This window comes from Ahaetulla prasina, chromosome 9 (genome assembly GCF_028640845.1).
Source record: "Ahaetulla prasina isolate Xishuangbanna chromosome 9, ASM2864084v1, whole genome shotgun sequence".
Lineage (NCBI taxonomy): Eukaryota > Metazoa > Chordata > Lepidosauria > Squamata > Colubridae > Ahaetulla > Ahaetulla prasina.
Window position 1 is genome coordinate 22,766,487 of NC_080547.1, and position 26,629 is coordinate 22,793,115.

The 26,629-nt window shown below is 44.5% G+C and overlaps 1 protein-coding gene across 3 annotated transcripts; it reads right to left on the reverse strand.

Moving 5' to 3' along the window:
- Nucleotides 1-1,387: 1,387 nt before the first annotated feature.
- On the reverse strand, nucleotides 1,388-26,018 carry FOXRED1 (FAD dependent oxidoreductase domain containing 1). Of its 3 annotated transcripts, none has more exons than XM_058194716.1 (12): nucleotides 25,829-26,018; nucleotides 23,463-23,662; nucleotides 22,188-22,298; nucleotides 20,614-20,732; nucleotides 19,090-19,184; nucleotides 17,956-18,057; nucleotides 16,292-16,365; nucleotides 12,739-12,899; nucleotides 11,279-11,408; nucleotides 9,280-9,384; nucleotides 5,693-5,976; nucleotides 1,388-2,200 (listed from the first exon to the last, which is right to left on the reverse strand). In XM_058194716.1, exons 1-11 carry the CDS (start codon nucleotides 25,959-25,961, stop codon nucleotides 5,722-5,724), a joined length of 1,485 nt encoding a protein of 494 aa, XP_058050699.1. In that variant the 5' UTR covers nucleotides 25,962-26,018; the 3' UTR covers nucleotides 1,388-2,200; nucleotides 5,693-5,721. The 3 variants fall into 3 exon arrangements, with proteins under 3 accessions (XP_058050699.1, XP_058050698.1, XP_058050697.1); XM_058194715.1 differs by lacking the exon at nucleotides 1,388-2,200 and adding an exon at nucleotides 3,257-3,542; XM_058194714.1 differs by lacking the exon at nucleotides 1,388-2,200 and having other exon boundaries at nucleotides 3,851-5,976; nucleotides 25,829-26,017.
- Between the last annotated feature and the right edge of the window lie 611 nt (nucleotides 26,019-26,629).

A 26,629-nucleotide genomic window follows, 5' to 3' on the forward strand; every position in this document is an offset into this window, starting at 1 on the left:
CTCTTTCACCCGCCTTCGCTTGGGCGATCCTCTGCAAAGAAGTCATATTTTCGATTGCAGAAAATATGACTTCAGTAACAGAGTGGTCAATGCCTGGAATGCACTACCTGACTCTGTGGTTTCTTCCCCAAACCCCCAAAACTTTAAGCTTAAACTGTCTAATTGTTGACCTCATCCCATTCCTAACAGATCTGTAAGGGATGTGCATTAATGCACCTGTGCGCCTACCGTCCCTGTCCTAATTTTCCTTTTTTGCTTACTCTTTTCATGTATCCAAATTATGTTTATACTTTCACCTGTTATCTTATATACGATTGACAAATAAAATAAATAAAATAAATAAAATAAAAAAAATAAAGAACCTGCCAGCCAGGGACCTTCCCACCTTTCCGCCCTTCGGCGGTTCCCGCAGTCGCTGCTCTTTCATCCCCCTTCGCCTTCGCTTGGGCGATCCTCTGCAAAGAAATCATATTTTCGATTGCAGAAAATATGACTTCAGCAACAGAGCTGGTCAATGCCTGGAATGCACTACCTGACTCTGTGGTTTCTTCCCCAAACCCCCAAAACTTTAAGCTTAAATTGTCTACTGTTGACCTCACCCCATTCCTAACAGGTCTGTAAGGGGCATGCATAAGTGCGCCTGCATGCCTACAGTCCCTGTCCTAATATTCCTTTTTACTCTTAGTCTTTTCATATATTCAAATTATGTTTATACTTTCACCTGTTATATATGATTGACAAATAAAATAAATAAATAAAATTATAAAATAAAGGACCTGCCAGCTGGGGACCCTCCCACCCTTCAGCGGTTCCTGCAGTTGTTGCCCTTTCACCCTCCTTCACCTTCGCTTGGGAAAATATGCAGAAAATGTGACTTCAGCAACAGTGGTGAATACCTGGAATGCACTATCTGACTCTGTAGTTTCTTCCCCAAGCTCCCAAAACTTTAATCTTTAATCTAAGACTGTCTACTGTTAACCTCACCCCATTCCTAAGAGGTCTGTAAGGGGCGTGCATAAGTGCACCTGCATGCCTACCGTTCCTTTTTACTTACTCTTTTCATGTATCCAAATCATGCTTATACTTTTACCTGTTATCTTATATATGATTGACAAAAGAAAGAAAGAAAGAAAAGAAAGAACCCGGCAATCACCTCCCGCCTTAGCGCAACGCCTGTCTTCCTTGAACCGCGGAGAGGTTTTCCCCGAGCCTCCCGAGTTTCTAAGAGTCGCGCACTTGGCTTCAAGAGGGATTGGTTCAGTCGGGGTTGCTGGGTGGCTAGGTTCGGGCTGCCCGCTTTGGATACCCGGGTTTGGCTCTGCAACCCAACAAGGCAGACACAGACTTAAAACTGTAAAACTTTTTAATAATAATAAAAAAAAGACAGACACAGACCTCAGAGGATAATTAGAACTGCAGAAAAAACAATGGATGGTACCAACCTGCCTTCCACTGAGGACCTGTATATTGCATGAGTCAAAAAGAGGCCTGTGAAAATATTTACAGACCCCTCACATCCTGGACATAAACTGTTTCAACTCCTTCCCTCAAAACGACGCTACAGAGTGCTTCCCATATGAGAACAACTAGACACAAGGACAAGGACAAAAGGCTAGGACGCTGAGCTTGTCGATCGAAAGGTCAGCAGCTCAGCGGTTCGAATCCCTAGTGCTGCTGTGTAACGGGGTGAGCTCCCATTACTTGTCCCAGCTTCTGCCAGCCTAGCAGTTTCGAAAGCACGTAAAAATGCAAGTAGAAAAAATAGGGACCACCTTTGGTGAGAAGGTAACAGCATTCCGTGCGCCTTTGGCATTGAGTCCGGCCACATGACCACGGAGACATCTTCGGACAGCACTGGCTCTTCGGCTTTGAAACAGAGATGAGCACCGCCCCCTAGAGTTGGGAACAACTAGCACATATGTGCGAGGGGAACCTTTACCTTTACCTTAATAGTATGAACAAGCCATTTCTATAAAGATCTGACAGTCTAATCGGTAAAACCCAAAGTCGGGAGTTTCGTTTTTTTCCATTTCAAGCACAAAGTTCAGAAGCGGTCTCCATGTGGAAACAAAAAATGCTTATGATCTTTTCTTTAATCAAAGTGGTCATTTGTGCCATTTCCACCAACTCCATCAACCATTCATCCAGAGTAGGGATCGAAGTGTCCTTCCATTTTTGTGCAGACAATATAGTCTTGCTGCTGTCAACATATATAATAACAAAAAATAAAAAATGGAACTTTGTTATGCCAATCAATTTTAGTTTCAATTTCAATGTCCAAAAGACAATGAAGGTTTCCCCCGAGGAGCCTTTTGTTGCTATTAAACCCAATTTTTATTTTTATTTTTGTTTACATTTATACCCCGCCCTTCTCCGAAGACTCAGGGCGGCTTACAATGTATAGGGCAATAGTCTCATTCTATTTGTATATATTTACAAAGTCAACTTATTGCCCCCCCAACAATCTGGGTCCTCATTTTACCTACCTTATAAAGGATGGAAGGCTGAGTCAACCTTGGGCCGGGCTCGAACCTGCAGTAATTGCAGGCTTTGTGTTCTTAATAACAGGCCTTACCAGGCAGAGCTAAACCGGCCCTTTTGGGGTGCGGAAGCTTGGAGACTGAATTGTTCGCATCCAGGAGTTTAATTCTGAGCAGATGACCCATAAGCTAGACACGAGTGTTGCTTTTTGAAAATAATCTCCAAGCAGAGGAGTTAGGATCCCTCGGAGGGAAGAGGAATTTGTGCTCAAATAACTGTTGCATTTGGGAGACTGCTGCCTCCTGAAAGGACAATTTTCACGGACAGCAGGATGGTGGGAGCCGTTGAGTTAGCTGATGGATGGGCAGCTTTCACAGATGGTACTCGATCGGTTTAACAAATCTTAGCGGTTGGATCTCTGTAATGAACTAAGCAAAAACCCCACGGATTTGTAGTGTATCAAATTATTGATTTTGTTGATTCATGTCCTGGAGAACAGCTATATGTGGTGGCTGAGTTGACAGTGACTTGACACCCAGTTGTGTGGTAATTTAGCTCCTATTTCAGAAGTTAAGTGGGGCCGGCCTTGGTTACTATTTGAAATCGTATTACCTAGGAATTCCAGGGTTGTTGGCTGCACTGGCCAGCTGGAAAACAGTGTTAACCCATTTCTACAATTTAGCTAAAAAAGCAGTCATCCAGGAGTTAAGCTCGAGTAAGATGTCTTAGCTTCTTTGCTAATGGAACATGCTTCCAAAATGAACTCTTGGCAAGAAATCTCACAAGAACTGAGAATGTGGGTTTATTTATGGGAGGCGGAAGAGAGTCTCGAAAATTATACGTTGCCAAGTACAGCAAAGGAAACTTAAGAGTATGTAGGTTGAGGATACATTCAGTGAGAAACCGGTAAGATAGAAAGGAATAATTCAAATTCTCTGTTCCAAGAATTCTACTGTGCCTCAAACGTATATGCAGATATTGCAGAATGAAAGGGAAGAAGTAAGAGTCTTAAATGCAGGAAGGCAAATTAATTTCTTAAACCTTGATCCTTTGGCACCTCTCTGGAAAGAAAAAAACAGCTCTGTGAGATCAGTAAGCTTATCTCAGCAGGCAGGAGAGGGAAAGGATTAATTATTTGGGATGAATCTTCGTCAGACAAAAAACTGGCAGAATTTCTTCAGGGCCCCGTGGAGTTATTTATCAGTTCAGTACATAGCCCCCAAAAAACCAACAACTCCAGCTTGAAAAGCTATAAGAATTACTGATCCCAATTCGCTTTGGTTGCGATATCCACTGTATCATCTAAGTATGCCAAAATATTATTTATACAATTAATGTTACAAAATAATTGCATGTTCTGCAAGGTACGCATTTGGAAATAATTTGTTTTATTGGCTTACACTGTCAACGTTGTTAAAAATTACTTGCACTGTGATGCACTAAACTCAGTACATCACTATTCCATTCTGTGGATTTAAGGTTCCCGAGTCTATGTCTAAAATCAACATGTTTTACAGTACATGATCCACGTATGTTGGAAGAGAATGCTGATGGCACCTTCTCTGCACCTCACACTGTATTTATGTCCCAGTTGTGGCCCTCTTCCAAAACTCGATTAAAAAAATCAAATTAGGAACTTTGTAAGAAGATTGAAGTAGATATTTTAGGAGTAACTTTCAGTTGAAAAAACAAATTAAAATTTCCTATAGATTTGGTATACTTCTGCATATCAGGTACTGGAGATGAACTAGAGAAGGGAGAGCTCTTTAGGGTACAGTAGTGGCCAAAATTGTGGAAACCTTTTGGGAAAAGTGTATTTTTGAGGTTTGATGGCTAATAACACAACTTTTGGGGGGACATTTCAAATAATCCTATTCCACTGCTGGAATGGCCTGGGAATAGCCCAGACCTTAACCCAATTGAAAGGATTAAAAGACTTGGTTCACTCCATGGGAAGACATTGTAAAGCCGTAATTCATGCTAAAGGTTACCCAACTAATTATTAACTGACATGGTGATAATTTTTTGTATATCTCGTTTTTTCTACAGTGATCATTTTTGTATATCTCAGGGTTTTTTTAGTGATCATTTTTATATATCTCGTTTTTTCTACGTGTTTCACTTTTCTTTATACCGTAACTGCTATTCTAATTGCAAATCCTTCATAAAAATTATTGCATTATTCTTGATTAAATTATCTTTCCATTGATATATAATTTTATGGTACTTCTCCAAAAAAAAAAAAAAAAGTGGTGTTATTAGCTAGTTTTAGAAAATACCCCTTTTCCCAAAAGGTTTCCATAATTTTGGCCACTACTGTAGCATTTCTCAAACCTGGGAAATAATAAAATGTGTAGACTTCAACTCTTCCGGCTGGGGAATTCTGGGAACTGGTCCGTCCATCTTAATATTTCCAGGTTTGAGAAACACCTGAATGTAGAGGAACCTAGCTGATGAATGGCTGCAGGTAAAGCTTTATTCTCTGTAAACTTCTATTTCCGTCCAGGACATCCCTATTCTTGATCTAAATTTTGACTTGAAGGAGGGAGAAGGGAGAAGTATTTAAGAAGTGGCCTGGTTCAGTCGTTTCCTTTTCTCTCCCTTCAGCCACAATCCTACAAATGATCTGGAATAAGCCGCTGCACTTCCTCTTCCTCTTAATGCTGACCTAAGCAGACGCCAGAGTCCGACTAGGCCAAATGGCGGGAGGAAGAGGTCAAAAAGGGACGGCAGATCTTTTTGTCATCTCCTTCCTCTTTCTCCAAATCCCTCCGCTGAAAGAGAAGCTTAAGCTCTCATGCACAGGAGAAATGACATAGGGGAGCAGAAGACGTATAGCTGGGGAGGGAAAAACCCTCTCCTCCACAAGTCTCCTCTTCAGGTTTCAGGTTCCGCGAGCTTTGATCACAGCAGCCATCAGACACAACTCTTCAGTTTCTCTTTGAGTTATTCTGCACAAAATGGACCCATTAAAATGAACCGCAGCTGTGCTGTATCTTAGTCAGAGCAACTTCCTTGTGCTGCCGCCTGAGCATGCGATGCAGAGGTCTTCAAACTTGGCCGCTTTAAGACTTGTGGACTTCAACTCCCAGAATTCTCCAGCCAGCTATGAAGTCCACAGGTCTTAAAGTGGCCAAGTTTGAAGGCCTCTGATGTAATGACTAGGCCTGAGGATGAAAAGTAGAGGGAGAATAAACAGCTAAAAACTCACTCTTCAAATGAATCCCAACTTGGGTGGCTTTAGACTATATTTCTCTCAAGAAGCTTCTCGTCTTTGATAAGCCTGTCGAAGGAGAATCGCTCAAGGTTGATGGACTTATATTTAAGGTCCAGAATGAGCTCGGCTACCGCTTGTCCCACAGCTGGGGCGTGCTGTAATCCATGCCCACTGAAGCCTGAAGCAAAGTAGAGGTTTGACACTTGTGGGTGCCTGCCAATCACAGGGTTCTGATCGAACGTATTGTAGTCATAGTAACCGGCCCAGGAACTTTTTACCTGCCAGAAATAGAGATCAATTTCCCGTTAGTCCTGGGCATGATGTACAATGGATTGAGAGACAAGTCTGAAGTGTAAAAGCCACTCTCCCCCACACACCCCCAAAAATGCATGGAGAGCTGGTTTCTTAAGCAATTGGTTAGGACCATGATGGTGAACCTATGGCCCGGTACTACTGATGGCACGTGGAGCCATATTGGTGGGCACACAAGCTCAGCTTCAGTGCACATGCGCGCGATGGCCAGCTGATTGCTGGGCCTTCTTGGCCCACCGGAAGTCACCAATCAGGCCATTTCTGGCCTCAGGAGGGCCTCCAGGAGGTGGGGAAGACCGTTTTCGCTGTCCCCAGACTCTGGAGCCTGCGGAGAGCAAAAAATGCCCACTGTGCCATTGTGTGCCAAAAGCGGGGAGAGCGCAGGTGGGTTGCGCGTGTATGCATGGGAGGGCAGGGCACATAGAATTATGTGTGTGGGCACATGTGCACGCGACTGCCCCCGGCTCCCCCCACTTTTGGCACACAATGGCAAAAAGGTTAGCCATCACTAGGTTAGGAATTCAATCCTAACTAGCTCCTCCCAACTGAAAACTATCTTAAATAGCAGACACAAACGGAGGAGAAAAAATAACAGATTAATAGAGTTGGAAGGGACCTTGTAGGTCATCAAGTCCAACCCCCTGCCCAAGCAGGAGACCCTACATTTCTGACAGATGGCAGTCCAGTCTCTTCTTGAAAGCTTCCAGTGATGAAGCTCCCTCAACTTCCGAAGGCAATTTCTGTTCCATGTGTTGATTGCTCTCAGTGTCAGAAAATTTCTCCTTATTTCCAGGTTGAATCTCTCCTTGGTCAGTTTCCATCTATTATTCCTTGTCTGGTCTTCAGGTGCCTTGGAAAATAGCTTGACCCCCCTCCTCTCTGTGACAGCCCCTCAAATATTGGAACACTGCTATCATGTCTCCCCTAGTCAGGGGTGAAATCCAGCAGGTTCTGACAGGTTCTAGAGAACTGGTAGTGAAAATTTTGATTCGTTCGGAGAACTGGTAGTAGAAATTTTGAATAGTTCGGAGAACCAGACAAATAGCACCTCTGGCTGGTCCCAGAGTGGGGTGGGAATGGGGATTTTGCAATTTCCTTCACCCAGGAGTGGGGAGGGATTGGGGATTTTGCACTATACTTCCCGTGGAGTGGAGCGGGAATGGAGATTTTGCAGTATCCTTCCCCTGCCATGCCCACCAAGTCTCGCCCACAGAACCAGTAGTAAAAAAAATTGAATTTCACCACTTCCCCTGTCCTTCTCTTCACTAAACTAGCCATGCCCAGTTCCAGCAACCTGTTGTGGTCCGCCAGCAGCCTGCAGAGCTAGCAGCAGAGTCGGACAGTGAGGAGGCTGGGGAGGACGATGGGCCAGACCTGGAGTCAGGGGAAGGCCCAGACGAGGGTTCTGTGTCGGAGGCAGAGATGGAGCCAGGGCCATCTGGGAGCAATGCGTGGACTCCAGAGCCTCCAGAGGCGGACAGCAGAGAGCATGCAAAGAGCTGCCAGAAGGCAAGAGCAGCTAAAGCAGAAAGGACAACTCGGGAGTAAGGCCAGGAGATGATTGGCCCCTCCCATAAGGCTTAAAAGAGCAGCAAAGGCTCTTGGGCTCTTTGTAAGAAAGCAATATTGCTACATCTGTTTCTATTCAGCATCTCTTGTTTCTGAACTTCGTGGGGCTTTGCCAAGAAAAGCCTTTGGCAGGGTGCCAAAGAAGATAAAGATTTGTGATAAGGCCGAAGGACTTTTTCTGAAGGACTTGTTTTGGAATTAATTAGGACTAAGCTGGGAATGAAGTAACTCCCAGCGGTTATAATAAAATAGGTTTCTTGAAGACTAAGTGTGTCTTTTATGCCTAAGTGAGCCTAGGTCACAACACAACACACAGAGGTTCCTGCAATCGTATGTTTTGGCCTCCAGTCCCCTAATCATCCTGGTTGCTCTTCTATACACTTTTTCTAGAGTCTCAACATCATTTTTATAATGTGGGGACCAAAACTGGATGCAGTATTCTAGGTGTGTTCTTAGTAAGGCTTTATAGGGTCTATTTCCAAACACTGAAATCCAAGGGATGAAATATCTGGATGATCCTGTAAGAATCACTGAATTCAGGTTCCGGAATCTTGACTTTAGAATGATATAACCAGCGGATAAGCCTTTAGCTGTGCTGGATAATCTAGAACCATGATGGCGAACCTATGGCACGCGTGCCACAGGTGGCACGTGTAGCCATATCAGTGGGCAAGCCAGCTCAACTCCAGCGCGCATGCGCACCGCCAGCCAGCTGATTTTCGGACCTTCTGGGCCCACCAAAAGTAGGGAAATGGCTGTTTCCTGCCTCTGGAGGGCCTGCGGGGGGTGGGGAAGGCCCGTTTTTCTTTCTCACCTAGCTCCAGATCCTCTCTATGCATCTAGGGAGGGCAAAAACAGCCTTCCCCAGGCCCTCTGGAGGCCCAAAACGGCCAGTTTCCCAACTTCCGGTTGGACAGGAAGTGACTTTTTTGCTGTCCCCAGCCTCCAGAGACTTCTAGAGCGGCTCTGGAGGCTGGGGACAGCAAAAAAGTCACTTCCTGTCCAACCGGAAGTTGGGAAATGGGCTGTTTCAGGTCTATGGAGGGCCTCCGAGGGGGTGGAGAAGGCTGTTTTCGCCCTCCCCAGATGCATAGAGAGGACCTGGAGCCAAGTGAGAAAGAAAAACGAGCCTACTGGGCCATTGCGTGCCGGGGGGAGGGGGGGTTGCGTGCACATGCGCAGGGCGGGATGCATAGAATTATGGGTGTGGGCACACGCATGCGCAAATCTTCCCCCCACCCCACCCTGGCATGGGATGGCAAAAAGGTTAGCCATCACTGATCTAGAAGCTATATTGCCAAGTAATCTTATATACAGTCCTGACAACAATACAGTCAACTTATCCAACTTAAACAAAGTGTTGTAGCTCAAAATGTCCTAAGATAGGAAAGGACTTTTCATCATGTCTGTTATTGTGCACTTGGGTTAACTGTTGTAAGAAAATTTAAGATGAGGTGTTAACTTCTCTCTTAACATAATCAATACTGCAGGTTCAAGTCCCACCAGGCCCAAGGTTGACTCAGCCTTCCATCTTTATAAGGTAGGTAAAATGAGGACCCAGATTGTTGGGGGCAATAAGTTGACTTTGTATATAATATACAAATGGATGAAGACTATTGCTTAACACAGTGTAAGCCGCCCTGAGTCTTCGGAGAAGGGCGGGATATAAATGCAAATAAAAAAAAACAAAAAAACGTTACCTTCAAAGATTCAAAGGGCGGCACTCGGTGGGCAAGCTTAGGCCAGACTTTTTCCTGGAAGAACTCAGGGTCTACGTCCAAATTTTCGATATCTGGCTCTTCTTTCTGAAAAGTAAATGCAGACATTACAACTCTATCAACAAGATGGATACCCACAAAGATTAAGAGTATTCGATTCAATTTGTACAGTAGTCCTCGACTTACGACTGCAATTGGGAACAGAACCTCTGTCACTAAGCGAGCTGGCCGCCAAGTAAGTCTCACCTAATTTTACAACCTTTTTTTGCTGCAGTTGTTAAGCAAATCTGGCTCCCCCTATTGATTTTGCTCGCCGGAAGCCAGCTGGAAAGGACTCCAAGATGTTGCAACCATCATGGATACATGCCAGTTGCCAAGCCAAGTGAATTTTCTTCACATGACCACAGGGGTGGTCGTAAGTTATTTTTTTCAACACTGTCATAACTTTGAACAGTCACTAAACAAGGGGTGGTAAGTCAAGGACTACATGAATCTTGAATTTCTCCTAGAAAAACAAACCTTTTAAGATAGGTCATCCCAAAAGGCTAAAAATGAACTTAACAACTTAAGGAGCCCGATGGCGCAGTGGTTAGAATGAAGTTACTTATGCTGATTGCCGGCTGCCTACAATTTGACAGTTCGATTCTGGCTGGCTCAAGGTTGGACTCAGCCTTCTGTCCTTCTGTCCTTCTGAGGTCGATAAAATGAGGAGCAAGACTGTTGGGGGCAATATGCTGACTCTGTAAACAGCTTAGAGAGGGCTGTAAAGCACTGTGAAGCGGTACATAAGTCTAAGTGCTATTGCTATTGCTAAGAAGCAATAGTGAATCCTGAACCAGCGGTATGAAGTTTCAATGGGTTTTGAGTATACTGAAAATTGAAAACAAAATCCAGGTTGTTCAAGAATGGTATTTACACTATGAGTTGAAATTCAGAGCATAGAATAGCATTTATGCCGAAACACAATAGTTCCTGCATGGTTTTCTGGCATTTGCTTGATACCTAGTGTTAGAATAATGCTATTATTGGGAAATTATTTATTATAAAATTGGGACACTGGGTGGAAATCCGAGAACTTAAGAAGATGAAGGGCTTTAGAAAAGACTTGATTCTTACTAGAACCAGACCAAATACACCTGTCACTTTGACCCTAAATCGGGGTCACCAACCTTTCGGACCTCAGGGACCACTAAATTTATAATTTAAAATCCTGCGGACCACTAAAATGATCTGCCTAGTGACCAGCTGGGTGGGCGTGGCTAGGTGATCATGTGACTGGATGGGCGTGGCCAATTCAATGTCACTCACATCGAGGGGTGCTTTGGGGGCTTCTACTTGCCCCTCCCCTCCCAGCCACTCCTCGCTTCCCCATCCGGACTCCTTAGGGCCCCAACAGGAAGCAGTGGTTGGAGCTAAGCAGTCACCACGAGAAAGAGTTGGCAAAAGAGCTCAGTTCAAATTGGATCTGACTGAGAAGGAGGCTCATCAAAAGAACCTCACTGAGGACTACAAACATAGGCTTTCCAAGCAGAGGGAAGACCTGTGGGAGTGCAAGGCCAGGTACAGGCGCCTGCAGGCTCAGCGGGCTGAGATGGTCAGCCAGTTCCAGGCCATGATGCAGTCCCACTGGAACAAGGCCCTCTGGCTCTTGCCACCAGAGGCACTTCCCTCCAACCTTCACCCAAAGCCCCGCACCAGGAGGCTGAAGCAGACCCCAAGTCGGAATTCCTCCCTCCCTCCAACCCACACAAAAAGACCCCGAAGGGGGAGACTCTCTGCAGCAACACAAACGTCCATTGCAGATATCCAGCCCAGGGGGTTTAGTTTGAGGACCCCTGATTTAGTGCAATATTTTAAAAAATGCAAATAATTTTTCTGCGGACCACCAACATTTTCTCACAGCCCACCAGTTGGTGACCACTGCCCTAAATAATCTTTACAAACCTGGTAGAAAACTGTCCCAAAGCCCTGATAAACTCACTTCTGTTGGGCTTAAGCCTCCAAGATAGTTGCCACCCAAACCTTCTCTTCGGAAGTATGCTCCAGTAGTATCAATGAGGAATGGGCACTCCAAGCCCGGTCCCTCAGGGCAGTGCCAGACATAGACATACCTAGGAGTGAAGGGATAAAGAGTTGCTTTTGCGATATTCCATATCAACGCATTTGCTTATGAGCTGGAAGGAGAGCAAAAACTGAAGCAAACAGATGCAAGAGAGATAACAATGCCACAAGATACAAGAGTTCGTACCTTGTTAGTTTCACATGCTAAGGAAAACACTTGAGTATCATTTGACTTGTTGCTAATATATGAACTTGCCTTGAACCAACAATTTTGTGTTTGTCTATTCTGGTACGGTTTATTCCACTCGCTCTTCTTGCAAAGACTACTTTCCTGGCACTGCGTCCTTAAGATCTTTTCAATTTCAAAAGCCAGGGATTAAACTTGGTGAAAGAGAGGCATGAAAAAAATCAGTAGATACTGCAAAATGAGTTGTATGCAAGTCATCTATTTTAGGCACAATCCATAGCATATTTAGAGGAGTGCAGGCCAAAGATAAGCTACTGAGTAAAGGAGGAAGAAATTAAAACGTATCCTGAGCAGCAGCTGAGAAATGTAGTAAAAACTGTAATCCTTAAACTCCAATTGGAAACATACAGATCTGCACACCTTGCCAAATGGATGCCACCTTAATTGGATGGCTGGAGTCACACAATAGGCTGTGCCAGAAACCCCAATTTAGAAACCTCAATTGTTATGTTCCCCTCCCCACTTCACAGAGCAAACGCAAATACGTGTATCTCCCAGTCTTTTTATTTGCTACAGACCTGATTTTCTTCAGCTGAGAAAATACTTGGCAGTGACCGTGCAAAGGCCTGCCAAGTTCTGAGTCCATTATCTCATGTCCAAGATCCGTTGCCAAAACTCACTGACAAAGTCCTTTAACCCTCCAACAACCGAGCTGCAGTGCACCCTTGGTAGCCTTCTTTGCCCATCACAAGGGCCACATGGCAGCTCCACCCACTTTTATACCCTATGGGGTGTGGCTCAGTGACTCAGCAATCTCTGACCTGCCACACCTTTTCCTCTGCTGCGCACACTTATCTTTTCATCGCTGCCTTGGATCAATCCAGGATTGATCGTCAGCAGCTGGGACTTGAGGCGTTGCCAGGGAGGAGGAGGGTGCGGGAGAGGGAGGCCTTGTCAGCTCCTCCTCCTGGCCTGCAGCTGGAACTTGGGACGGTGCCAGCGAGGAGGGTCCTGGCAAGGGAGGCCTTGCTGGCTCCTCTCCCTCACTTTCCCAGTCACTCTCCTCCATGAGGACAGGCTCGGGGGGCGGAGTCACAACATCAACAGCTCAGTTCAAACAATATAATGAACCAAGTTTTGCTCTTTAGGTCAAAAAAATACACATTTGTACAGGTAATGGAACTTAACCTCACCTTTTCTTGGGTTCTACTGGAAACTTGATCTCTGTTAGGAAGTTTTTGGACGAAATCCCAATTCCAGCCATCTCGGCCACTCTGCCTGACCAGGCTCCTGCCGCATTTACCACTATAGAACAGTCTACCTTGGCACGTTCAAAACTTTCGGGCAGATGGACCTAGAAGGTTAAGGACAACAAAAGAGCAGGTACATTTATACTGAGCAATTAGATGGTCCACTAAAAAAACTGATAACTCTCCCAACAGGAACAGGAAATCAAAAAGGGAAGAACAAATGCAGCATTTGCTCTACAGCTAATAAAAAATTGATGCATCGTGTTGGATTTCCCTTGCAGCCTTCCCTCCTTCCTTTCCGGTCCCGAGAGAGTTCAAAATAAATCTCACGAATTTTTAAGGACCACTCTCCAGAACCCATCCCCCTGAATGAACTTCCTAGGCCTTCCCCCATGCACTGGGCATAATTAAAGAATAGATACTGTCTGCCCCCCCTTGTGTCACAGGTCAGCCAGCCAAGCTGTTGTGGTCCACCAGCAGCCTGCGGAGCTGGCAACGGAGTCAGATAGCAATGAGGCTGAGGTGGGGCAGGGCCATCGGGGAGTGAGGTACGGACTCCACAGCCTCCAGAGACTGATAGTAGTGAGGCAGAGGAACAGGAGGAGCCTGTTCCTAATGCATACATGAGAAGAGCTGCCAGAAGGCAAGAGCAGCTCAAACAGAGAAGATAACTTGGAAGTAGGGCCAAGAGATGATTGGCCCCTCCCATAAGGCTTAAAACAGACCAGCAATGGCATTTGGGCTTTGCCAGAAAACAACGTTGATAGCTTCGTCTTCTTGCATTTATTTTTGTATCAGTATCTTCTGAACGTTTGCCAAGAAAGGCCTTTGGCAGTTTGCCTAATTGGACCAAGGTTTGCGATAGAACTGAGGAATTTGTGTTGGGAGGAATTTGTTCTAATTTGAGTTGAACGACGCTGGGAATGAAGTAATTCTCAGCTGTTTGAATAAAGTTTGTTTGTTTGTTTCACAGACTTGAGTTTCCTACTCCCTACTTGGGCCTGGGTCACAACACAAGCAGATGATGAACTTCTGGGCACTCCCTCCTGCCAATGCTAGTGCACGTTTAACCCCCCTCACACGCCCACGGACTGCGCGACTGAGATCCTTCCAGCGGCAAAACTACCCAAGGCCAAGATGTACTCTATGACCCCCAAGGAGATGAAGGAATTGGGGGAGTACATCGACAAGAACCTAGCCAAGGGCTTCATCTAGCCGGCTAAATCCCGAGTAGAGGCCCCAGTCCTGTTTAAGGAGGAGGAGGATGGGACGATGAGATTATGTGTAGAATTTAGGGGGATGAATGGGGTGTGCATGAACCACTCCCTCTCCGTAAGTATGGCAACTAAGAAACGAAGCAAGAAAAATATGGCTTCCGCTAAAGTCGTTTCGAGAGTTGAGACCAGGTGTTTGTTTTTGTAATCTCCTCTGTGGATAGTTGTAGCTTTAGCCGTCTTATCTACTGTACATACACATAGACATACACACAGAAACATATACAGGTAGTCCTTGACTTACAACAGTTCATTTAGTGACGGCTCAAAGTTACAACGGCACGGCAGTTACGACCTTTGCAGCATCCCCGTGATCATGTCATCAAAATTCAGATGCGTGGCAAGTGGTTCATATTTATGACCCTATTTAGGTTTTGCTCTGCCCTTTTGCGACCTTCTGACATGCAAAGTCAATGGGGAAGCCAGAGTCACTTAACCGGGTTACTAACTTTATCAACTGCTGTGATTCACTTAACAACTGTGGCAAGAAAGGTTGTAAAAATGGGACAACACTCACTTAACGGATGTTTCACTTAACAGCAGAAATTCTGAGCTCAATTGTGGTCGTAAGTTGAGGACTACCTATCTGCACGGGTTTAATAATGTAAGTTGACTGGGGTGGACTTCCAATTTCCATAAGTCAATGATGATACAAATTGAACTAAGGTTGGCGCCGCATCAGTGGGCTTTAATTATAATTTTATCAGCAGCAATAAACAGACTACAGGTAGTCCTGGATTTGCAAACACAATTGAGCCCAAAATTTCAGTTGCTAAGCAGTGAGGTGAGTTTTGCCCCCATTTTGCAACCTTTCTTATTTCTTATTTCTTTATTTATTTTTTCATATTTTTATACCGCCCTATCTCCCTAGGGACTCAGGGCGGTTCACAACCAGATAAAAACATACATATACGTACAAATAAAACATCCATTAAAAAACTTATTATAATTGGCCGAATAATTAAAATGATAATAAAAATAATAAAATCCCCATTAAAACCAATTTGAATTTAAAATCTAGTCCAGTCCTGCGCAAATAAATAGATGTGTCTTAAGCTTGCGGCGAAAGGTTCGGAGGTCGGGAAGTTGGCGAAGTCCTGGGGGAAGCTCGTTCCAGAGGGCGGGGGCCCCCACAGAGAAGGCCCTTCCCCTGGGTGTCGCCAGCCGGCACTGTCTGGCCGACGGCACCCTGAGGAGTCCCTCTCTGTGAGAGCGCACGGGTCGGTGAGAGGTATTCGGTAGCAGCAGACGGTCCCGTAAGTATCCCGGCCCTATGCCATGGAGCGCTTTGAAGATAGTCACCAAAACCTTGAAGCGCACCCGGAAGGCCACAGGTAGCCAGTGCAGTCTGCGCAGGAGAGGTGTCACATGGGAGCCACGAGGGGCTCCCTCTATCACCCGCGCAGCCGCATTCTGAACTAACTGGAGCCTCCGGGTGCACCTCAAGGGGAGCCCCATGTAGAGAGCATTGCAGTAATCCAGACGAGACATCACGAGAGCGTGAGTGACCGTGCATAGGGCATCTTGCCACAGTTGCTAAGTGAATCACTGCAGCTATTAAGTTAGTAACCCAGTTGTTCAGTGAATCTGACTTCTGCATTGACCATGTCTGTCAGGAAGTCACAAAAGGGGATCACATGACCCCGGGACACTGCAACTGTCATTAAATATGAATCAATTGCCAAGCACCCAAATTTTGATCATGTGACCATGGGGATGCTGCAATGGTTGTAAGTGAAAATCGGTCCCAAGTCATTTTTATTCAGTGCCCTTATAACTTCAAACGAATGAATGGTTGTAGATCAATGAATGGGTGCAGACTACCTGCACTGATTTGTTATAGTGGTCAACAAGCAATTGCATCTTGTTCCCTTGAGCCATTGATGAAAAAAGCATCCAAGAGCAAAACAAAAGGACGTTAGGTAGACAGAAAATATACCACCCCATAATCCCTTGCTGGGTGGAGCCTGGCCAACTGAATGGAGCTGAGTGTTTATTGGCCGGATGCCGTTCCTGTTGCCAGTGCGGAGTTTTATTCGGCAGATATATTCTCAGTGTGCCCAGAGAGGGAAACATCTGCCTATACCTAGGATCGAACTCACAGCCTCCTGATTGTGAGGTGAGAGCTCCACCTCTAGGCCACTGCACCACTCGTAGGCAGAAAATATATAATTTAATGTCATTCACAAGAGGTATAACCAAACCCTAAAATAATGACTCACATTTACAGAGTTAATACGCGAGACTGTACAATCCTGATCGTTAATCTTCATTTGAAAAGGAACCGAGTTGAAAGCTATAAGAGAGCGGAAAGAGATGGAGGAGATGGTAAAGCAACTGCCAAAATAATTCAATCCTGAAATATAAAGATTTTTTTAAAACTTCCTTGCTATTTATAACGTATTTATTTAAAACATATAACCCATTCTATCAGATTACCGTGTTTTATAGCATGAACTAAACCCTAATTGTAAAATGTTCCTCTTACAAATGTTATTAAAAATAATATTTTTTTCCCAAATCAATCAATCAATCAAGGCTACTGAAATGCCTACATAAAGTTTTTAGAATGGAGTTGGGGTGGATGTTAGGGCAAATTATAATAGTGCCAGCACTAAATGTGGGTCTTAGGATATTTTGAAGTTTCTCTCCTTCCTAACTAAATGGCTGATATTTGGCAAAGTGCCTTAACAAATCTTTATTATTTTTTTGCATACTACCGTATTTTTCGGAGTATAAGACACACCTTTTTTCTCCCAAAAAAGAGGGTGAAAATCTGGGTGCGTCTTATACTCCAAATGTAGCCCCACCCAGCCTCTCAAATGGAGGTTTCAGAGGCTGAAAAAAGCCTAAGAAATGAAGCTTCAGAAAAAAAGCCTCCAAACAGAGCTTCAGAAAAAAAAGCCTCTGAAACAGAGGCTTTTTTTCTGAAGCTCTGTTTCAGAGGCTTTCAGAGGCAGAAAAAAAAGTTTTTTCTGAAATGGAGTTTCAGAAGTTTCAGAGGCAGGAAAAAAAGCAAGACACAGAGTTCACAACCAACAAACCTGTAGCTAAAATTCCTCCCCCCCCACCCCCAGTAATGACAAGAGAAGAGAAGAGAAGAGAAGAGAAGAGAAGAGAAGAGAAGAGAAGAGAAGAGAAGAGAAGAGAAGAGAAGAGAAGAGGAATATAGAATATAGAAGTTGGAAGGGACCTTGGAGGTCTTCTAATCCAGCACCCTGCTCAAGCAGGGGAACCTATATTATTTCAGATAAGTGACTGTCTAGTCTCTTTTTAAAAAGCTCCAGTGATAAAAACCTCCAGCTATAATTGCATTTGACAATGAACTAAATGTCATTGTCAATGAACATCAGTAAGCTGTTGGACAGATTACTTGGTCTGATGTATGGATGCTTGGGTGGTTGAGGGGTGGGGAATTTTTGGTGGGTGTGGGCGTGCCTGGGGATTGTCATATGTGTTGGGCTTGGTCTCTGGGTGTTATGTGAATTTCGTCGTAGGGGTATACTGTGTATATATGTACGACGACAATAAACTTTATATTTTAAAAAATGATGGAGCGCCTACGGTTTCCGGAGGCAAATTGTTTCACTGGTTGCTTCTCTCTTTCATTAGTTTCCAACTGACTCCAAATATAGAGAACACCATTTTGATTCAATCCATTAGACCAGGGGTCTCCAACCTTGGTAAGTTTCAGACTTGTGGATTTCAACTCCCAGAATCTGCTGGCTGAGGAATTCTGGGAGTTGAAGTCCACAAGTCTGAAAGTTGCCAAGGTTGGAGACCCCTGCATTAGATTCGGTTCCAGGTATTGTGCCTTAGAAAATATTTCCGTTGGCTATAAAGCTACGTACTGGCTACAGCAGGGAGCACAAAGAAAAATGCTTACATGTCACTTCTCCGTTATACTGGCGCGTGCCCAGAGAGACGGCTTTTCTCTTGAAAGCATTGAGAAGAGTCCAGGGATCAAACCAGCCCTCATTTTCCAAGCCTGAAGGAAAAGTCAGGAGAGGATACAAGAAACATACGAGGAATGAAAAGCCTTGGCATTTCAACGTAACAGCAAATTAGACAAAAGGCCAACTTCACAAGAATTCTAAGCTGCAACATAATATAACTGGTTGGGAATTAGACTGAACAGAAGCTCTGAAATGTGTAATTGCATGAATCTATCCCATTGTGCTTTGCTCGATAACCACATTTGAGATATGGGTTATTAGGAGGTACCAAATATTAATTTGGTCAGCACCGTGGATCATTTTAGAGAAGCAGACATTTTGATCTTTTTTGCTAGATTCGTGACATAAAAGACAAATTGAAAGTCCTCTGATGACTCATTGATAAATTTAGTAAAAATCCTTGCTCCCAAATTTCTTATCTGCAGGTTTTGAATGCTTGTGCTTGATCCCGGATTGAAATATGGGTGAATTAATGAATAACTGAACTATGCAGCCTTGGCTAGGTAGTTTTAAGAGAAATAATTAGCAGAGGGGGTGACACCAGAGGCCTGGGCTCAATATATAAACACCAATACTTCATCCCACAAAGAACACATCCCAGTTGCAAATTCAACAGAGGGAAGTTTGTTTGTGTAAATCAGAATTTGCTCCATTAACTAGTAAAGATTTGGGAAGAGTGAAAGTCACAAAGCCCCTGAATGGTAATTGCTTCAGTTGAACTGGGAACTGAAAAACCAGGTGACTGAACTACTATCTGCAGGCAGATTGCAAGTAGGAAAACAAAATCGGATTTCCAGTTTTGGATCCCAAGTGATTTTAGCCTACAAAAAAGGAATCTTGTCTTTGCCCTGTAATTGTGTGGTCCAGGGGTCTCCAACCTTGGCAACTTTAAGACTTGTGGACTTCAACTCCCAGAATTCCTCAGTCAGCAAAGCTAGCTGAGGAATTCTGGGAGTTGAAGGCCACAAGTCTTAAAGTTGCCAAGGTTGGAGACCCCTGGTGTAGTCAACATAGTGATGGTGCCCATTTTGCTTTAGGAGAGATACAGAATTAGCACTTGGTACCATGAGAAGCCAGAGCGACGCCATCGGTGTTCAACCATGGAAATTTCTTTTTCAATTGCGCTGGTGAAAGCAGAGAGACAGCTACTCCTTCCTTTCTAATAAAGGATAGAATAAAAATTAGATAACTTTCATTACCACCTTTAGGAACTCAGGCTACTAAAAATATTAATTTTCAACGAGAGCAATTTTTTTTTAAAAAAGGCCCAAATCGGAAGTTCTACTGAAAAATCTACAAGGCGGAAAAGATATTCCTCAAAAAATGGACAATTTGGCAGATAAAAGCTCCATCAATTCTGCTGGTGAAGCCAGCCATGCAATCTCATTAAATCATGGTGGACTAACAAGAGCGGCTGCCAACCTTTTGGAAACCTGGGACCAGTGGTGGGATTCAGCCAGTTCGCACCACTTCGGGAGAACCGGTTGTTAACTTTCTGAGCACTTTGGCAAAGTGGTTGTTGGGAGAAATCATCAGGGCAGAGAACCGGTTGTTAAATTACTTGAATCCCACCACTGCCTGGGAACCGGTTCTGTAGAGAGAGGTTTTTCTGCAGACTGGTTTCTGGCATGCTGCGGCCCAGTGCCGGTCCATGGACTGGGGGTGGGGGACCCCAGGACACAGTCTGGCAAGTCAAGAATCTAAGAACTCATTTGGGTCTCCTCATGCTACTTGTTGTGTCTGCGCCCCCTGAGCCGGGGCCCCTGCCAGAAAGTGACTCTATCTTCAGCTTCGTGCTTCTGGGAGCAATGTGTGATCGCTAGAAGCACCAAGCTGTAAACACCAGCCTGAAGATGACGAATGAAACTTCATCGAAACATCGCCAAGACACTTCCAATTTTACGCGGGAGAAAACCCGAATAACCAAAGATAGATAGATAGATAGATAGATAGAGAGAGAGAGAGAGAGAGAGAGAGAGAGAGAGAGAGAGAGAGAGATTATTTGAGCCAGATCTTTTGGGTCATATGCCTCTTGCTTATTTGTACCCTATGCTTATCATTAAGTGCTATATCATTAAGTGTTAAATTTGTACCCTATGACTATCATTAAGTGTTGTAAATGTTGTACCTTGATGAAGGTATCTTTTCTTTTATGTACACTGAGAGCAAATGCACCAAGGCAAATTCCTTGTGTGTTCAATCACACTTGGCCAATAAAAAATTCTATTCTATTCTATTCTATTCTATTCTATTCTATTCTATTCTATTCTATATGTGTGTGTGTGTATACACAAGGTTCTAGTCATAATTTCTTTGTTATGTTACTTTGTTTTCCCTTTTTATTATTGTTTTGTCCTTTTTCTCTTAGTTCTGTTTCATTTATTTAAGCACCAAATATGGTAACATCCACTTTTCTTGGATTACAGCAAATGAATAGAAAATGTGTATTAACATAAAAAAGGTAATCTGAGTAATCTAAGGAGACAACCACTGTGCCTGTAGAGCAAAATGTGGTCAAAAAGAAGAAATTATTCATGCCCTGTGTCAGCACCTTTCTCCATTCAATCAGAAATTCAAAAGTTCCCAACCTTTGAAGGTTTACATTCTCCTCCAAAATTGCAGCTTCATTCTCCGATGCGAGAAAGAGATAACCTGAATGATTAAATTGAATATCAATGGGTGGTTCTCCAACAACACCAAGATGATCCTGAAATGAACAAAGGGATAGAATGAAAATTAATAAAGATGTGCCCTTTCATGCACCTTATATATCACATAAGGCAAATAACAGTTTATGTTTAAAAACTAAATTTTGCTTGGAGCTCAGAATGGGAGGAAATCAGAAATTACATACTTATCTATGCTACTTTTCATAGGTTGTTTATTTTGGGTTTTTTTTAAGTATTTATAAATATTAGGGATTTTGGGCACTAAACTCAAAGTTCTTTTTCGTATCAAAAAGACAGTGCAATGTACTTTGGTATGGTTTGTATTTTCTGGTTGGTTATATTAAGCATTAATTATGTAACTTCAGTAATTCTTTCCACTTGCTGATATTATGTCTCTTGAAACCTTTGTTTTAAACAAGCACTTTTTAAAAAAAAAATAGAGAAAATAGCTTATAAAAATAGCTTATAGACCCTGGAGAAATCGAGATTATTTCACAATGATTGATAAAACCCTACAAATTCATACAAAAGACCCCATGAGGTAGAAAGAAATCAGGGATTCACAAAGGCTATTTCACAAGTTCACATCATGCATTTGATAACAGTGAATATAGCTAATAAACACTTGATGGAAATGCTTGCAGAGTTGGATTCATATAACATCTAACCAAGCCTTATCTCTTAGCAAAATATCTATCAGGAAGCAACATTTGCTTGGTGGATGTAAAAAGGATGTTGAGACTCTAGAAAGAGTGCAGAGAAGAGCAACGAAGATGATTAGGGGACTGGAGGCTAAAACATATGAAGAACGGTTGCAGGAACTGGGTATGTCTAGTTTAATGAAAAGAAGGACTAGGGGAGACATGATAGCTGTGTTCCAATATCCAATCAGGGGCTGCCACAAAGAAGAGGGAGTCAAACTATTCTCCAAAGCACCTGAGGATAGAACAAGAAGCAATGGGTGGAAACTAATCAAGGAGAGAAGCAACCTAGAACTAAGGAGAAATTTCCTGACAGTTAGAACAATTAATCAATGGAACAACTTGCCTGCAGAAGTTGTAAATGCTCCAACACTGGAAATTTTTAAGAAAATGTTGGATAGCCATTTGTCTGAAATGGTGTAGGGTTTCCTGCCTGGGCAGAGGGTTGGACTAGAAGACCTCCAAGGTCCCTTCCAACTCTGATATTATTATTATTATTATCATTATCATTATCATTATTATTATTATTATTATTAATTACTTCTTCCTGAGAGATTCAGTCATGTTATTCTTGATATCCAAGGAACTGCCTAATGCAGGGGTGTCCAAACTTGGCAACTTTAAGTTGTGGACTTCAACTCCCAGAATTCCTCCCAGCAAAGCTCATTTTTCTCTTTTAAGATTACCTGCGTACTCCACCAAAGGATGCAATGGGGAGACAAGGTGGGAAGGTGGGGAGAAGGAGAAGAAAATGTTAGCCACTGAACCAAAAATGCAGAGTGCATAACATACATTGATTAAACGCAAGAAGTTTGCTGAGAAAGCGCTCATCCAGATATTTTCTTCCACTGAAAACTGCTGCCGTATCCCTCCGGCAGAAAGAACTGTGGATGCTTTGGAATACTGCAGGGAAACGAGAAAAGTAGCGAGAAGTTACTTAGCTATATTTAAATCTTCCCTTCCAAAGTATTTCAGTCATACTAAAGAGTAGCAAAAAGACAAGGAATGACATTGGTAGGACAAAATACTGAATTTGCGAATATCATTATGTAGGAAGTTAGCACCCATCCCTCTCCTAGAAGAATGAAATATTTTAGGAAACATTAAAAAGGCAGAATATATTTCCCTGGATGAGAAATGGAGAAACATGTTTTAAGGACAAAGCAGCTCCCTGCAGCTTCCTGCCTCCCCCCACTTTTTTCAATGGGCCAGAGGCAAAAACTCATTCTCCCCACCTTTGTCAATGGACCATCATCTGCAACACAATAGGACCCATCTAGCAACAGAAACTCACCACATGGCACCTGGGGAGATTACATCAGCCAGCAAGGCTAGCTAAAACCCCCAACCCCTGGGGGGGTCTGACAACCAATCAGAATACTCTTCCTGTGCCCCAGGAAGTTCAAAGCTCAGAGAGGGCATAAAACCAAGGCACGCTCAGTATCTCGTCCCTTTTCTGTTCAAGAACTCACAACCATGTGAACCTGTCTACCATTAAACCATCTTTCCAAGCAGTCTCCATGTTTTCAGTGTCACTTGGAACTGAACCCAGATGGACGGTTTCTTCCAACAGTTATTTTGCTCTTTAATGTATTATTTATTCCAATAAATCAAGCGGCACTTTACCCCTTATTTATTGTATTACATTATTATCCTATCTTTTCCCAATACAGTCTCTCCCAACTATATATTCAACAACATTGAGATAACAAGCTGAGAAATAATATCGATCCAAGATGACCCACTAAGACTAGGTTAAACTGAACCTTAATGTTAGAGTCTCACAAATGTACCCTGGACCTCACAGCCAAAGTGCAGAACCTCCTCTAGATTTAGTTAAACTATAACTCCCAGAATTTCTTCAACTGGCCAGGCTGGCTAACCATACAGGGATTTTTCAACAGCCACTAAAGTTCTGCTGCTCTGATTATTATCCAACAATAAACCTTTAGGAATAAACCTGAATATCCAGGGAAGGGAGATGAAGACAGCACTTCATCATTAGCTAACCCTCAATCTCCTGTTTAATCTCATGTTTGTTTAAGAGGAACTGAGATAAGAACTCACAGTATTGTCTCTCTCAATTACCAACACTCGAATGGCATTTCTGCGTGTTTCTTTGGCTTTCAGCCAGTAGGCAATGGACCAGCCTATTATCCCACCTCCAATGATCACCACATCGGAATGCTCAGGAGGGAGATCTCTTTTTGGAGAGAAGGGATCAAAGTCAACCTTTAAGTTCCGGAAATCGGTCAACTTCTTAAATTCTGAAAAAGAGAGAAAATTAAGCCAGGGCAGCCATGTTATATAGTGTTTTCTGTGTATTCTAACAGCCATTTATGTCCTTATGCTCTTATAAATTCTTATATAACCTAACGTTTCACAAAATTGAGGCTCATTGGACAGCACATAATAAACCTGTCACAGCGGCATGGTGGCCTAGAGATGAAGATGCTCGCCTCACGATCAGGAGGCTGAGAGTTCAATACCAGGCAGCGACAAAAAGAAAATATCTGCTGTGAACTCTGTATAGGCATCAGGAAGGGCATCCGGACAGTAAATGTTCGGTTCCATTCAGTTGCCCACGACTTCACTTCAATTCAATTTACGAATTGAATTAAAATTTATGTTAAGTGAGAAATTTGTTAAGTTGAGTTTTGCTTTGCCCTATTTTACGACTTTATTTGTCACATTTAAGTGAACCACTGCAGCTGTTAAATTAGTAATGAGGCTGTTAAGTGAATCTGGTTTCCTCATTGACTTTGTTTCTCAGAAGGTCACAAAAAGCGATCACATGACTCCAGGACACTGTAACCGTTGTAAATGTGAGTCGGTTGTCATACATCCGAGCGTAAATCATGTGATGCTGCAATGGCCGCAAGTGTGAAAAACAGTCGTAAGTCCCTTTTTTCACCGATGTTGTAACTTTAAACAGTCACTAAATGAACTGTTGTAAGTCGAGGACTACCTGTACGGGGTTGTTAAAAGAAAAAAAAAATCAATAAATCAGTTAAGTCCCGTTAGATCTGCTGATTCCAGACACCTGGGGCAGAGGTCCGTAAATTTGGCTCATTTAAGACTTGTGGACTTCAAGCTGGCTGAGGAACTCTGGGAGTTGAAGTCCACAAGTCTTAAAAGAGCCAAATTTGCGGACCCCTGACCTGAGGGATTTCTAAACAGGATAACCGAAGAGGAGCTTCTTTAAGGGGGGACCCGGAGAGCATCCTCGTCCCCAGAGAAGCGCTGCTTGGGCAGCCCGGCAGAGCCCAGCTTGGGGGCTCAGCTGCCCCACCAAGGATCCCCCACCTCCCAGGCTGGGGTGACCCCACCAGGCAAAACGAATTCCATGATTTTCTTCTCAGCCTCCCCATACAAAGCAAGCCCCTCTACACAACAACCGGGACAGGTAGGACACAACAACCCGGAGAGGTAGGACTGGCTGCAACAACCCGGACAGGTTGGATACAACAACCCGGACAGGCAGGACACAACAACAACAACCTGGACAGGCAGGACACAACAACCCGAACAGGCAGGACACAACAACCCGGACAGGCAGGACACAATAACCCGGACAGGCAGGACACAACAACAACAACCCGGACAGGCAGGACACAACAACAACAACCCGGACAGCCAGGACACAACAACCCGGACAGGCAGGACACAACAACAACAACCCGGACAGCCAGGACACAACAACCCGGACAGCCAGGACACAACAACCCGGACAGGCAGGACATAACAACAACAACCCGGACAGGCAGGACACAATAACCCGGACAGGCAGGACACAACAACAACAACCCAGACAGGCAGGACACAACAACCCGGACAGCCAGGACACAACAACAACAACCCGGACAGGCAGGACACAATAACCCGGACAGGCAGGACACAACAACAACAACCCGGACAGGCAGGACACAACAACAACAACCCGGACAGGCAGGACACAACAACCCGGACAGGCAGGACACAACAACAACAACCCGGACAGCCAGGACACAACAACCCGGACAGCCAGGACACAACAACCCGGACAGGCAGGACATAACAACAACAACCCGGACAGGCAGGACACAATAACCCGGACAGGCAGGACACAACAACAACAACCCAGACAGGCAGGACACAACAACCCGGACAGCCAGGACACAACAACAACAACCCGGACAGGCAGGACACAACAACCCGGACAGGCAGGACATAACAACCCGGACAGGCAGGACATAACAACCCGGACAGGCAGGACACAACAACCCGGACAGGCAGGACATAACAACAACAACCCGGACAGGCAGGACACAACAACCCCGAGAGGTAGGACAGAACAACCCGGCCAGGTAGGACACAACAAACTGGACAGGTAGGACAGGCTGCAACAACCCGGCCAGGTAGGACAGCCGTCTTTTCCTCCGCCGCGGGCTCACCTCGGAAGAAATCCCCGCCGCGGACGCTGCTGAGCCGAAGCGGCCTCCGGGGCTCCTCCGGGTTGGCGAAGAGCGGCTGCCGCGCCACCAGCAAGGGCCGCAGACCGGCCAGCGGACTCCCTCGGCGGAGCATGGCGGTGCCCGTGCCCTCCCCCCACCCACCGGCGCCTCGGCTTGACAGGCGCCCCTCTGACGTCAGAGGGAAAAAAAATCACGTTTAAAATCACCGCCCTCTCTTCATCCTCCCCGCCCAAGGACCAATCGGCGGCCACTCCGCAACCCCGCCCCCCTCCCTCCGAGAGATCCATTCCACGTCGCTCCTCGCTCTGACGCGATCAGGGAAACTCCCGAAGCCCCGCCCCACACCCTGCGTCTCGCGCGGCTTTCGGGAGAATAGACCAATCCGATCTTCTTTTCCCTCCAAGTCAACGTTAGCCCCGCCTCTTCCTCTACCGTGGAGGCTGTCGTGTCCAACCCCTCCCCCCCTTTAATTTTTTCCAACCGATCAATCTTTTTTTCTTCTCTATTTCTATCTCTATAATTCAAGAGGGAAGCCCGGCACTTTTTGAGCATGTTTCCTTCCTGGAGTAAACATCGTGTGTGTCGAATGAGAAAACCCAGGATTTCCGCTCACCCCTCGTGAATCGAGGCCGTTCCGACGAAAAAGGAATGAGTGATAAAGGCGACGACGTGTCTGACGGCCGAAACAACTCTTCATGTTCTATCTCTATGCGCTATGTCAGTCACGCCTCTCCCGGGGACGGGACCCAATCAGACGTCAGGGGCCCGAGATGCTTCCGG